The sequence below is a fragment of the Protomyctophum parallelum genome, assembly GCF_964188405.1.
Source record: "Protomyctophum parallelum genome assembly, chromosome: 3".
NCBI classification, from domain to species: Eukaryota; Metazoa; Chordata; class Actinopteri; order Myctophiformes; family Myctophidae; genus Protomyctophum; species Protomyctophum parallelum.
In genome coordinates, this window is record NC_139698.1 from 43,238,898 (window position 1) to 43,252,767 (window position 13,870).

A 13,870-nucleotide genomic window follows, 5' to 3' on the forward strand; every position below is an offset into this window, starting at 1 on the left:
TAAAAAAAAAAAAAAAAGCAGTATTTTAATATTATTCAGTGTTATTAGCTGCTTACATAAGTGAACCATCGTTTTTAATTTCACAAGAGGCTTTGGATTTTCTTGTGTGGGTGTATTGGCAGTGGGTGGAAAGCTTTATTTATTTTTAAAAGAAAGAAAAGATATTCAAAGCTGCGTGAGACATGGCAGTGAAACAGATCCCTCTTGCTATTTGTCCTTTAATTTTAAGTGCTACCACGTGACTGCTCTCAGATGTACCCATATTATTGCTATTCTAAACTATTCTAAACTAACAGGTCTCTTCTGTCTTCTGTGAATGCCAAACTCACTCACTCACTCACTCACTCACTCACTCACACACACACACACACACACACAGGTCATGACCATACAATACATAACATATTTGCCATGGCACAGTATCAAACATGTCCATAATACTTTTTTGATTATCAGCTGTGACAAGTCATTGGGAAGGTTTTGTTTTAGCAGATCATCATTTTCCATGCACATGTTCCATTCATCAAACAGGTATTATTAGCAGCATGTTATAAGCTCAGTAATATGATTTTTATTGCCTACTTGTTTAAGCTATTGGCATCTTGTTTTTGAGCTAAGTACAGTTGGCTCAGCGCACTTCCAACAGTGCTCTCCTTGAAATTTGTCAGTTTTTATATTTTTTATAATTAACAGATTATTTGACTGTGCTTGAGATCAGGACATTTAGAGTACTTCAACAGCAAGGAAAGGGAACACTTTACTTAATTGTTTTCTGCATATGCAAGGATTTTGAACCAGAAACTTTGAAGTCAACTTGATTTTTCAACTATCTGGTCCTGAAATAGACAGAATACAGTACATAGAACTTGTGTATGCTAACAGAGAATTTCAACTGAACCAGCACTCCCAAAATCCATGTAGCTTGGACCAGATCGCCCAGCCTCTGGTGCCGACACTGACGGTACCAAGTCGAACGGAGGAGACATGCAAAGCCAATGGGAGATGTAAAGCCATAGGAGGTGCTTCTCTTCTGCACACAGTAACCAGTTATGAGATTGATTGAATACTTTGAATAATGTTATTACCGTAGTCAGAAATGTAAACAGCATGCATGTGGTACAGTAAGACATTAAGGCTAAAAGAATAACACAAAAACGTCCTGGGGACTTGTTTCCATTGTGGTCCTACAGTATATTCAATTCATCAACATAAGAACGCAATAATAGAGGGGTAGAGTCTATACAGTATGTAAAGGTCATGTGTAGGCTGCTATGAAGGGTATCCTGTTGAAAACAATATCCCTCTGGGACAATGAAGTCAACAGCTATTGAATGAATGTCATGTTTAAAGTACAGGAGGACTACAGTATACTGTATAATGTAAAGTATAAAATATATGAGACATGACATTCTTTGTGCTTGTTTGTGTTACTCAAACAATGCTGCTATCCCAGCCATTCCAGGATGTCAGATTTACGCTCCAAATTATAGTACCACACCTAATCTAAATACACATTATCAACACATATATACGCTTAATATAGATTCTTACTAGAGTAGTGCTCCACTCTGACCACAGATCACTGCCAGGCCCATGGTTGCCTATACCCAGGGCTGAGGGCTGTGTCAGTCAAGGCGTGCGGCCGTCAAACTGAGTTTGTTGTTGCTGTCGGGAGGAAACCACCTACCTCCATTCTTGAGGTTTTTGGTTATTGTGCATAAATCAGCTATTAAACACCCTTGACGTCTGTGTGTTGTTTCGAAAATATTGAACCAATGAAATGTAGTAAAAAGTGCTTTGGACAAAACGTCTTAACTCCATTTGACCCTCAAACTGTCTGCTAAAGCAACTAACTCCACCACCTCTCCCCGTCTCATGGAACTAATTGACAATATACTGTATAATCATGAAAAAGGGTCCTGCACTATATGACTGAGGGTCCCTAGCCCTGGTCCAGACATTGCGTTAGCAAGTTCTCCTAACACACTGGGCCTATATAAAGCCCTTTATATAATAGCCCTTTATATTAAAATGCAATTTTAATATAATAATAGAATGTAGTTGAGGTAAACCATGGGTGTGTTGGGTTGGGGGTAGTAACCACTAACCAGAAGTGTAAGTCTGAGCACCATTAGGCTATTTCCCGGTGCCCCTAATCCACTTTTTCCTTTGGTTGGACATATTTTCTGTGTTGTTGTGAATAACAATAGTAATTCCATTACTATTAGCTACAGTATAGCTTGCATTAAAAAAAATATGGGGGTGTGTGTTTTTCGAGGGGGCGTTTTCACCCGCCCTGTCCTTCCCCTCAGCTGTGCGCTGTCCCATGTGGAACCTTTTAAACGTTCAGCATCCCACATGCTCAGTCATCCTTGCAAACCTATGCAATTTAAGACTTTGCTAATTTCTACCTAACCTGACTAGTGACTCCTCAACATTTGATATGTGTGGAACAAGCCTATTATTTAATCGGCAGATAATTAGATAATTAGCGCGAATCTTTCACAGTCGGCGTTTGACTTTCAGGAGGGAGAGACAGAGAGCAGAGGACTGCTTGCTGAATGAATCCAGTAGTAGCCGTCGCTTCCCTCATCATTTAGAACTCAAACCACTTTGTCGCAACGAAACATGGAGATTTAGCTCTCAGCTAAAAAGAAATAAGGTCGACCATTTTTTATTATATATTTTTTTACAAAAACATTAGCCTATTAAGCTGCACCTGTTCGCGGCGGTCTCAAGAACGTGTGCACAGTGCACGCGAAGCCCAGCTGGTGAAAATGAGGTAAGTGTTGCAGATCTGTATTAGTAGCCTATTCGACATACCGCTATTAATCAAATGGAATAAACGTATATATTTATATGCCTATTCATTGGCTTTTGGTTATTGCCTTTTCCATCAGGACATGCCCCTCCGAGCAAAAGGTTATAGCTGCACCATGCAGGGTCGTTTAAAAAAAGCTTAGACAAAGTTTGAACGTTTTTTACTTGTTTGTTTATCATTAGCCTATACCATTTAGGTAAGATTAGATTGATGGCTTTCTGTAGGCTACTGAATAACCAGATTGGCACACGGGGTCATGCACCTGCTGCTGCAGTGGTAACTGTTTCACTCCAAACTGATTTTCTAGCGCATATCTGTGAAGTCTGCTATAGCCCCACTCGTCATATGGAATATGTTTATGTGTAGCCTACAGTGCACATTGTGAACTGAAACAGAATGATACAGTTGATCGTCATTCATTGTTATATGGCGTGGTTGAGGAACTTAATTGACCTCCTGTTAACATTGCAAATCTTAAAACTGATCATAACCGGATTGCACCCTTAATGCAAGTTTTTGGCATGTGTAGGCTGCAGACTAGGCTATGTGTGGAGAATTCTATTTAATAATGCAAGTGATTGTTTGTTTTTGTTATTTTTCAGTTGTATGACTCAGTATTTTGTCCCAGAAATGAATTAAGCTGCAAACCAGAATTCACTACTTCCAAGTTCCAATACCCATGCAGTGACTGGATGCATCATTTAGGACAATCTTTTCTCACATGCCTTAATTGAGGCACCTAACTCCGCCTATAGGTCAGGGCTGTAACCAATAAAAGAGGTGGTTGGACAGTTGGACTGGGCACAGGTGTTGATGTGGGCAACTGTGTAGAAAAAGGTGTATTAAAACACAAACAATTTTGCAAAAATAATTAAACAATTGACAATTACAAAGATGCTTTGAGAAGTTGATATATTGATTTGACATCTCCTTTCGCAGTAATGACCGCAAAGGACTGTTCGGGTGCTTTGAACAAAAGCATCATCCAATTGTTTTGTCCTGTGGTAAGCTCTCAGTTTAGCTGTTGCCATCTGTGTTGACCATATACACGGCAGCCATGTTGCTCATATATCATACAATAATGCCACCCTGTCATGGCATGATGTAAGAGGAAAATGGCCTTAGTGTGAACCTGGTCAGTTAGAAAGCAGAAATCCACTATATTAAGGGAAAACAATGTGTACTTCACTTTGTCCTAGCATTCTGTAGGACAGTACGGTGTTTCATTCCCATTAACATCAATACATAAGCCGTTTAAGACATTCGGATGATAACAGTGTAGTAAATGGTGCATGTTTTACATATATAAAGCATGTAAAGTGCCTTTATCCATGGCACTTTACAATGTGCATTACATTCATACACATTCACACACTGACAGTGGAGGAAACCATGCAAGGCACAAACCTGTCGGGAGAAATTTGCTGGGGCGACCCAGGATTGAACTTTTCCAAGCGGCCACTCTACCTCCTGATCCACTGCCACCCTGTGTAGTGTATGCATATGCATATCGTAATTCCCATGTGTGTCTTAACTTAGTAAACAAGATTACATGATGATTACTGTTAATGATCAGAATTCAATCAGTGGCAACTGGCAACACATAAAATCTGCCATTTGAAAAGGATTATTCAAACTTGAGTTTACTTGGGGTTACTTTTTATAGGCTGTTGCTTAAGCTTTGTTTCCTCTTTAAATATTGAAATTGTTATTTGCACAACTTTGTCGCTCTATGTAGGTACTGTACCACCAGCACCGCTAAGTTTACAGTACGCTCCTCCAAAATGTGACTCTCACTAATACTGAGGTTTGAACAAGTATTGTGTGTACCAGTGTAGGATTTGCTATTGTTTCTTGCCAAGTATAATCCCTTTAAGCTCACAGCATTTCTGCTTAATCAGCTTGTAGCATACAGACTAGAGCTCCTTCAACACACAACAACTCACCTACACACACTCTGTCAGACACCCACACCCAGACGTGTACAACACGACACGTACACAGTACTAGTGTGTATGTGTGGCTAGCAGCTAGAATCTCTTGGTTTAGGGATGAGTTTTGTCACTTCTTTTAAAGTTCTTTCCTTCCACAGTGGCTCTGCTTGGGTGGCTGCTGACACCTAATAGGTCACGACTACTGCCTGAGAGTGACTGATGATGATCCTTCTAATCTTAAATCATTCCCAGTGACAGACCATTTCTCACTGTTCACTCTGTACAGTGTACACAGTAAAACCGACAGTGTTGTTAATCTAACTCTGACAGTGAACAAATGGATACATACTGTAAATGCTGAGGATTTTACTGTGTATGCTTTCCATCATTTTCTCTCTCCTCTCTCTCACTGCCTCTCTCTCTTTATTTCATTCCTTTTTTCAGTCGCACCATTCTTTCAGAATTCTCACTCACTTCCAGCCCTCCCCATGCAGCCCCTTGCTTCCTGTCAGCTTGCGTCCGTCAGGGGGGGTTCTGGTTGCCCCTGGAGATGGGCAGACCAAGTCATTCGAGGTGAAACGATGCAGTATTGGTGGGCCAGCGTGATGGAGCAACTTCTGAGAACTTGGGAACTGTGGTGGTCGTTCCTCGCTATGATAAAGGAAGGGAATACAGCACAGGGACCGTATACTCATTTCAAAATCCAGGATATTAATTTAACTCTGACAATGCAAAAATTGGTTCATCCAATGAGGCTCAACAAAGATCTTTTGCATCCCATAATCATGACCTCAAAGAGAAAGTCAATCATCAATCATCAATCATTTAAATATCAGACGAAGCAGTATCTGGGTGTTCATCATTGCACAGGTGATATGTCTGTAATAAGCACACCAAGCTTTACTGACGTAATTCATCATTTAGAAATCACTGGTTCACAAAGTGTGGTCCAGGGACCCCCAGGGGTCCTTGAGGAGGATCCAGGGGTTCCCCAGCTAAATTATTGAAAGGTAGGAACCAAATGGACCCTTATGGGTCTGTAACTCCAAGAATGAACAAATGGACTCTTACATCCTCAGAGTTAAATTAACACATTTGTTTTACTGTGCATATTAGTATCCCAGAAATAACTAGAAAAAGTGCCCCTTGGCCTCAGGGCACAGGTCTCCGCCAGGACAGGTCAGGGTGTGGCCTCCTGGTGGTGCTATAATAGGCCAATGTGAAAAGGATGCCATTTATTTTGGACGATTGGACGATTTGAGGTATTTTGTTCCAAAATCTGTCTTGCAAAAATCCACCTGTTGGTAGCGCTTTAACAGGCCAAAGGATGGGATACATTCCTCAGCCTAGTAGGAAAGTATGTGAAAGATTTCACATAAATTGCACGCTGCATTCATGATTTGAGGCTTTTGTTCCAAACCTGAAAACCTTGAATGCCAATGTTAGCCAATTACGATGGAATATGAAATATCGGACAGATCCATCTTGAGCACATGACTATAGAGATACTGTGTAATGATTTGCGGGATCTTTGGACAGAATCTGGAGGAGTAACAAATGTAACAAAGTAAAATGTGTTTTACAAAAGCCGGTGGCGCTATAAAAGGCAGATGTGAAGAATGCAGGTCAAAGGTTTGTCCTTGGCCTCTAGGGACTGTGCATGCAACATTTCATGCAGATCGGTGCAGTTATAGGTAAAAAAGGTGAAAAGCTGCCTCATGGTGGTGCTATAACAGGCCGTTGTGGAGAATTTGGGGCAGAGGTTCATCGTTGGCATCCAGGGAGTGGGTGCAAAGTTTGTCATCGACCGGGTTAACGGTGCCGGAGATTAGCTGGTAACGGACCGACGGACACACTACGGACGGATGGACGGACCGAGTGCAAAACATACTCAGTGAAACTCAGTGTCCTTGAAATTAAAAAAGTTGAGAATCACTTATCTAGATAAGGTTCTCAACCTTTTCAGGCCACGACCGCTCAAAATAATCACATTTGAACTGGGGACCCCCCAAAATAACCACCCTCACAAGGGGTGTCATACATTAGTCCAATGTACCAATAGTCCCACATATGTGACCGGTTACGACTCACCCGTGGCTTCTGCGTGCGGTTAGGGTTAGGGTATGCCTGGTTAGTTGAGGCAATACATTAGTTTGACTCGATTCCACAGATATATTTGTGAAAACATCGCGGTGCGAGGCGTTGTGAGCTTTGTAGATCATTTTCAAAAATTTTGCCATGTTCTTCTTTGACTGTATTAAAAATGTCTTAAAAGTCATTACATTAGAAATGTGCAGATACCCTGTATACTGTATATTGGTTTGTTTACTGTTGAGTGAGAAAACAATGTTGCACAATAAGCTAATCATATGGGGACCCCCAAAACTATTTGGTGAAAATAGTGAAAATAGCCCATATACAAGCTCACAATATGTGGCGCGTTGTGAGGTTGTAGATCTGATTCTTATACTTTTATGCTTCTTATACTGCTTCTGCTTCTTATACTTTTCTATTTGCCTCTTTTATTTCTGAAAATATTGAAATTGAAATCATTACCATTTTTTCACTCCATCACCATCACCACTGTTGTAGTTCTCTCAAGCCTCAAGTGACCTTTCCTGGCGAGCAAGCGATTAAAATCTCCTTTGGATCCTTTCTTTTCTCAAGGTGAAGTCATTGTGTATTCTGTCCACTTGTGATGCCTGTCTAAGCACTTCTGAGGTTGCCTGGGATCTATCCTCTGCCTCCTCTTTGTCCCCAGAGGAAATCCACTGTATCTCTCTCTCTCTCCTTGGCATATGGAAATGTGGTCATGGCAGGAGGCCATACGGCTAGCCCGGCTGGCAACAGGGTTTGTCTGTTTGTGAGAGAGGGATAGAGAAAGTAAGAACAAGAAAAAGATAGAATTTAGGACATGGCTCATATTGCCATTTAGAAATTATTAAACTAGTTTCGATTTTTGGAAAGTTGTTCAGGAATTAAGCCCATCCATTTAGCCTTTTAGTTATGAAAATGTTACTGGACACTTGACAGTTAACAGCCTATGAATAATAACACTATAAAACAGCCTTTGATTTGGAATTATAGTGATAGTTCTGGATAATTCACTCTCTGAGTCTCAATAACTTGTCTGTTTGCCGTTTTGTCTAATAGCAATGATCCAGACTTCAAGATCACTATGCAAGAGATGCCTCTGTCAAGGGTTGAACTGATACATTAAATTGGTCATATCTAATGACCACTGCTTGCACACAGTGGAACATGGTGACATTTTTACATTTTGGACAACTCAATTTCAGAATTGAGCCAAATTTGGCTCTGTTTACAGATTACATGAGAAACCAGAGTAATTATTTATTAATGCCTCTTTGATTAGAAAAGTTGTTTTGCTGAAACCATAACCCCAGGAAGGAAGGAAAATTCTCATTGCCCTAACTTTGTGACTTTCCAATTAAATGTTGCTCTAACAAGGGGCAACGATCAAGAAGACACAGAGAATGGTAAAATCCCAAAGCATATTACTTGTAAAACAGCTTGTATGAACAGATTAAAGAGTCTGGAGTAGACTTTGACTGAATGATAACCTGACTGATCTACAAGACAAAGTAACATTTGGGTTTTGTAACCAAGACCTCAATTCTTTTTAGCATGATTTCTTTAACTAACAGGACTGCCATACTGAAACTAAAGTTTAAGGATCTGCTTTCCTCTTTATGTATTACTGTGCAATTCAGCCTCCCCACTGGAGGCCTTTATTGACTGTACCTGTTTGTTTTCCAGTTTCTTGCTTTGAGACACAGGTTTTAGTGACACTGGGAGACTGGAAGTAAATGATGAGATCAGTGAGATCACTGAGATGTGAGATAAGTGTGTCATTTTGTAACGACAACTTAATTGACAAAGTCTTTGTAAAAAATTCTAGAGCGGTGCCCGTTGGGCACTGGCCTACTTGGAATGATGCAAGGGGCCCTGTCCAGAGCCCATAGATGGGTGTATTTGATGAATTTAATTATTTTGGATAATGATGGTGGTGCCAATACTGATGGGGGGGGGAGTAAGGGATGTTTGGAATTGTCAAATAACAGTTTTATCAATTTTAACAAGTTCAAAGGAGTCTTTCATTACCCTCAAAGTGTTTTGGTGAAATCGAAATTCAAATCACTCTCTGCCTGCTCTCAATGCCTTGCTAATGCCAGCTGGAAAACTGTTCTGAAAACTCTCATTCTCTCTGACAGACACACACACACACACACACACACGCACGCACGTGCGCACACACACACACACACACACACACACACACACACACGCACGCACGCACGCACGCACGCACGCACGCGCACGCACGCACGCACGCACGCACACACACACACACACACACACACACACACACACACACACACACACACACATACACACACACGCTGTGTCTTTTATTTTGGAAAAACAACTTTCATAATAGTATATTGTCTTTATGAGTGTTTAGCCACTTAACTTGGTGTCCAAGCCATCCATTTTTTGGGTATGTCATTATAATAGGCAAAATAAATCTAAAAAATAAATGTTTAAGATATTTTCTCTGATAAACCAGGAATTCTGCACATAATAGTTTGATAGAGCCCTAGAAGCATATAGCACATTATGTTATATAATACACAGACACATGATTACTGTTAATTGGTTTAATGTGTGGGTATAGACTACCATAAATTATTTAATTTCATTTTCATTTTGAATTATGAATTGATTAAACTGAAGACTCAATTGACCTCAACCCTGTCCTGCAAAGTGATTAATCACTATAAGCAAAGCTAAATTCTGCAACAGCACTTCAATAATCCTGAAAATATATAAATCAATGTGAAAGAAGGATATCCTGTATGCTGTGAGGCATGCATATCTTCATTGTCTGAGCATTGACATTACCAGCGATGGATAGATTCATCACTTTGTGATCCAGCCAAAACAGCAGTACCAATGGTTTTTGACTTTGGGTGTGTGATGAAAGTCAGTCCTTGCCACTATCCAGCAATAAACTCCCAGTTTGATAAATGGCTTTAAGCATCAATCAATATGTTTTGTTTTTAATCATACCCGTAGCTCCAAACATCCGTGCTACTATTGGGGCACTCTGGAGGTTTTTCTTTGTCCGTTTTGTGGTGTAACAGCTAAAAAAGCGAATCGGTTTAATCGATTATAAAATAAAAATAAGATAATCCATCCCCAAATTGGATATGTCATTATACGTAGGTGAAAAGTTGAAAATAGCTACATTTCTCAACAGCACAATGCGACGATGCATTTAGAGCGTTGTCTCTTAATTAACTCCTCCCTCCCTCTCTTTTCAACACAGATTGGACATGCTCCTCTCTCTGCTGCTGTGTGCCATCTGTCTCCTCGTCCTACCGTCCTCCTCTACCGCCAACCAAGAGTCAGGTACACACCTTGTTCTCCTTCCCTCCTCGCTGCCACCGACGCCTGCATCAAGTAATCTATTAAATCAATCATACGTGACCTCTGACTTATAAGGGTAGCAGGGTGCAATTTAATAATTTCCTATCACCCGTTGTTTTTGCTGACGCACACACTCTGGAAGCCCTTTTCATGGGTGTGACTTTTACTGGAGGAAATCAAGGTTAACTGATGCACCCAAGAGGACCAACATAGTGTCTCATATTTTGCAGAGGTGTCATCATAATTAGTTTAGTTTGCTATAATAGTTTTGTTTCAGTTGGTATAACAATCGTTTGGTATTTATTCCAACTCATTGCATTACTGGTGAGATTAGATTATTAGATTGTATTTGTCATTCATGTGGGGGAACAAAAACAATGCGGCACCAACTGATAATCAGCAACCGTAAACCAATTTATAGAATTCTAGAATAGTGACTGGTTAGTTGGGATGAAAACCAGGCTTAAGTTTCCTCTGTATGGAAAACCTGGTGTGACGTGGGGTTAATTATGATGATGATGATGATAATGATGATGATTATTATTATTACTTGCGCAAGCGTAATAGTTTCGCGTAATAGTTTCGCCCGGCTCGTATGCACCGTCCCAGCCAACCCGCCACTTTTGATGCGTATGCACCGTCCCAGCAAATTGTGCCTGATTTGCTGGGACCAGATTACATGGTGTGTGTATATGTATAACTAGCTCTCAATGATGACGTAAGAAATATGTGGATTAAAGGACCCAATGCCAGAGTGTAATTGGTTTTCGATGGTGACGTAATGACGATATGTTTTAGTGTTGGGAGGATTAAAGGTAATGCTCCTGTGTATACATGTATGTAATCTGGCACCACTGCTGTATCAGGCACAATTTGCTGGGACGGTGCATACGCATCAAAAGTGGCGGGTTGGCTGGGACGGAAAGTGGCGCAAAGTAACCACAGTATACCACTAATCAACTTACAAATTACATATACATATGCATAGTATATGTATAACTAGCTCTCAATAATGACGTAAGAAATATGTGGATTAAAGGACCCAATGCCAGAGTGTAATTGGTTTTCGATGGTGTCGTAATGCCGATATGTTTTAGTTTTGGGAGGATTAAAGGTAATGCTCCTGTGTATACATGTATGTAATCTGGCACCACTGCCGTATCAGGCACAATTTGCTGGGATGGTGCATACGCATCAAAAGTGGCAGGTTTGCTGGGACGGAAAGTGGCGCAAAGTAACCACAGTATACTGCTAATCAACTTACAAATTACATATACATATATATAGTATATGTATAACTAGCTCTCAATGATGACGTAAGAAATATGTGGATTAAAGGACCCAATGCCAGAGTGTAATTGGTTTTCGATGGTGACGTAATGACGTACATATACAGATCACCTAAAACAGACCATTCGAAATTAAACACATTTCTCGAAAACATGGTAAAGTATCTATCATCTTCGACTTCTGCAATTATGATAATAGGAGATTTCAATGAAGACCAATATAGTGAGAAAGGTAGAAGTATAAAGACCACAAATCCAACTACAGATTACGGAAGTATTTTAGATCATGTATATTTTAACAAATGTGAAAGTATTATTACAGAAATTGAAGTTAGAGACACGTATTACTCTGATCATGATTTAGTATTAATATCACTATAGTCCAAGATGAAATACATTTAAAACAATTGACAATTTACAATAATAAAATAATTATACTGTATACGTGATAACATATTTTCACATATCAATGATTTATTTTTCTTTGAGAAACTAAAAAGGGATCCAGAATATTTCTAAATCGATAAAACTGTATTTCTTTTATAGATAGAAACTTGAACCATACTTAATAATACTAGTTTTTTACATGCATAAAGTAGGTAGGTAGCAAATAGTTACACCTAATAATTAGAAATTTCAAACGTTCCTTCACAGAGATACTGAGATTTGACAGTTTATAGCGGTCGAAAGTACTTGCGCGCTCTGCTTGCGCACTAGTTGGCCATTCATGGCCTACTAGTGTGCAACAAGCAAGTATGCACTCGACAGAGTGCAGTTCTAGTTATTATTATTATATAATACCTCAAAATAATATCATATCATCATTATGCTTTCATTAAGTAAGTTACGTAAGTTACTTGACTTACTTGAGTTACTTGCTTTCTTTAAAATAAAGCATAGATTTTGGCTGTAGCTCATACTTTGATACTATTCAAAGTATCCATCTTTTTCCCTTGTAAGAATTTCAGAAAGTGCAAGAATATCATTTCTCTGGATGTAATTTAAAATGTAATTGCTGTATATGAAACATGTTTATCTCAACACATTCACAAACGCCATTAAAACCTAGTTTGTTTTTACATTTCAAAGTAATCGATGTGAATGTCTAGCTTCACTTTTTTCGGCTGTGACTAAAGACCCATGTTGCCCTTTGGCCCTTTGTTTAATGGGTATTCCTACTTAACTCCTGTCATTGTCATCGACGCAGGATTATTCATATCCATATTTCATTTTCATATTTAAAAAACATATATATACAGTGTCGCGCGAAAGTAGCAAAACTACCCAAACTAGCCGATAAAACTAATTTTGGGAAACCGTAACAATATTTAACCCTGTCACTCTCAACTCCCCAGATGATTCAAAACTTCTCCATGTGACGATCCCCACCACCCGGCCCGTGTTAGCTGTGTTGGGGGACTCACTGACATTACCCTGCCTGGTCTCTCTGTCCCACCCACCGCCATCTCCCTCCACAAGCGGCCGGCATGCCGTCCTAACACTCCCACGGGTCAAATGGAGTGTCCTGACCCAGGGTCGTGAGATGGAGATTCTGGTTGCCCGCGGTGACAGGGTGAAAGTCAACGAGGTCTACAAAGACCGTGCCTTCCTGCTCAATTATGCCTACTCCCCCGCCGATCTCACTCTGCAACTGGACCGTTTAATGTACAACGACACAGGCTTCTATCGCTGCGAGGTGCAGCAGGGCCTAGAGGATGCTGATGATGTGGTACAGGTCAAGGTCAAAGGTGAGATTATGGGGGAAGGTTAGAAGCAAACTTTTAGTTACAGTAGTTAGCATTTTCCCATTCACTTGAAGAAGATTTTAGTTGATTCCTAAACCACTGTTGGGCTGGTGGTATTGCTAATTTCCTACTTTGCCTTTCATTCAAAGTTTTCAATGAACTTGTCCTATTCCAGAGCTGTTATGAATACTCAAGTTAGAGAAAAATGGGTCTTTATAGGTAACCAATTGATAATCATTTACAATTACAAACAATCTCCAGTTGTAATGCAATACTTTTGTCACACAATTGTGATGACAAAGATAACATTGCATATTGTGGTACTGTTACTGTATAGCCCAGGCCTAGACATTTTTATGACATCTTATGCTACACTCTCCATGATAAAGTAGTGTTCCCTTTCCACAATCCAGGCTCACACTTAATTTACAGACAGTATAATATTAATGACCAGGGTATTCAAATACAGTAAAAGAAAAAAAAGAAAAAAGTCTACAGTACAGAATTCAGTGTAAATATAGAGTAAACAACAATGCAACGTTTCATCCTTCCTGAGTTGACATTTAACAATAAAAACAAGATACCACATAACGTAAGACAAAATACAAGGTCAAAACAGAATATGAA

At 39.7% G+C, this 13,870-nt stretch overlaps 1 protein-coding gene across 1 annotated transcript in view; it reads left to right on the top strand.

The window, feature by feature from the left end:
* Positions 1-13,870, top strand: part of bcan (brevican) — a gene marked incomplete at its 3' end in the record, with an annotated part of 32,861 nt that overhangs the window by 8,135 nt on the left and 10,856 nt on the right. Inside the window, exons 2-3 of the mRNA XM_083762164.1 lie at positions 10,109-10,191; positions 12,854-13,246. Coding sequence (XP_083618290.1) covers positions 10,116-10,191; positions 12,854-13,246 — 469 coding nt within the window. The 5' untranslated portion in view covers positions 10,109-10,115. The remainder of the gene's footprint in view (positions 1-10,108; positions 10,192-12,853; positions 13,247-13,870) is intronic.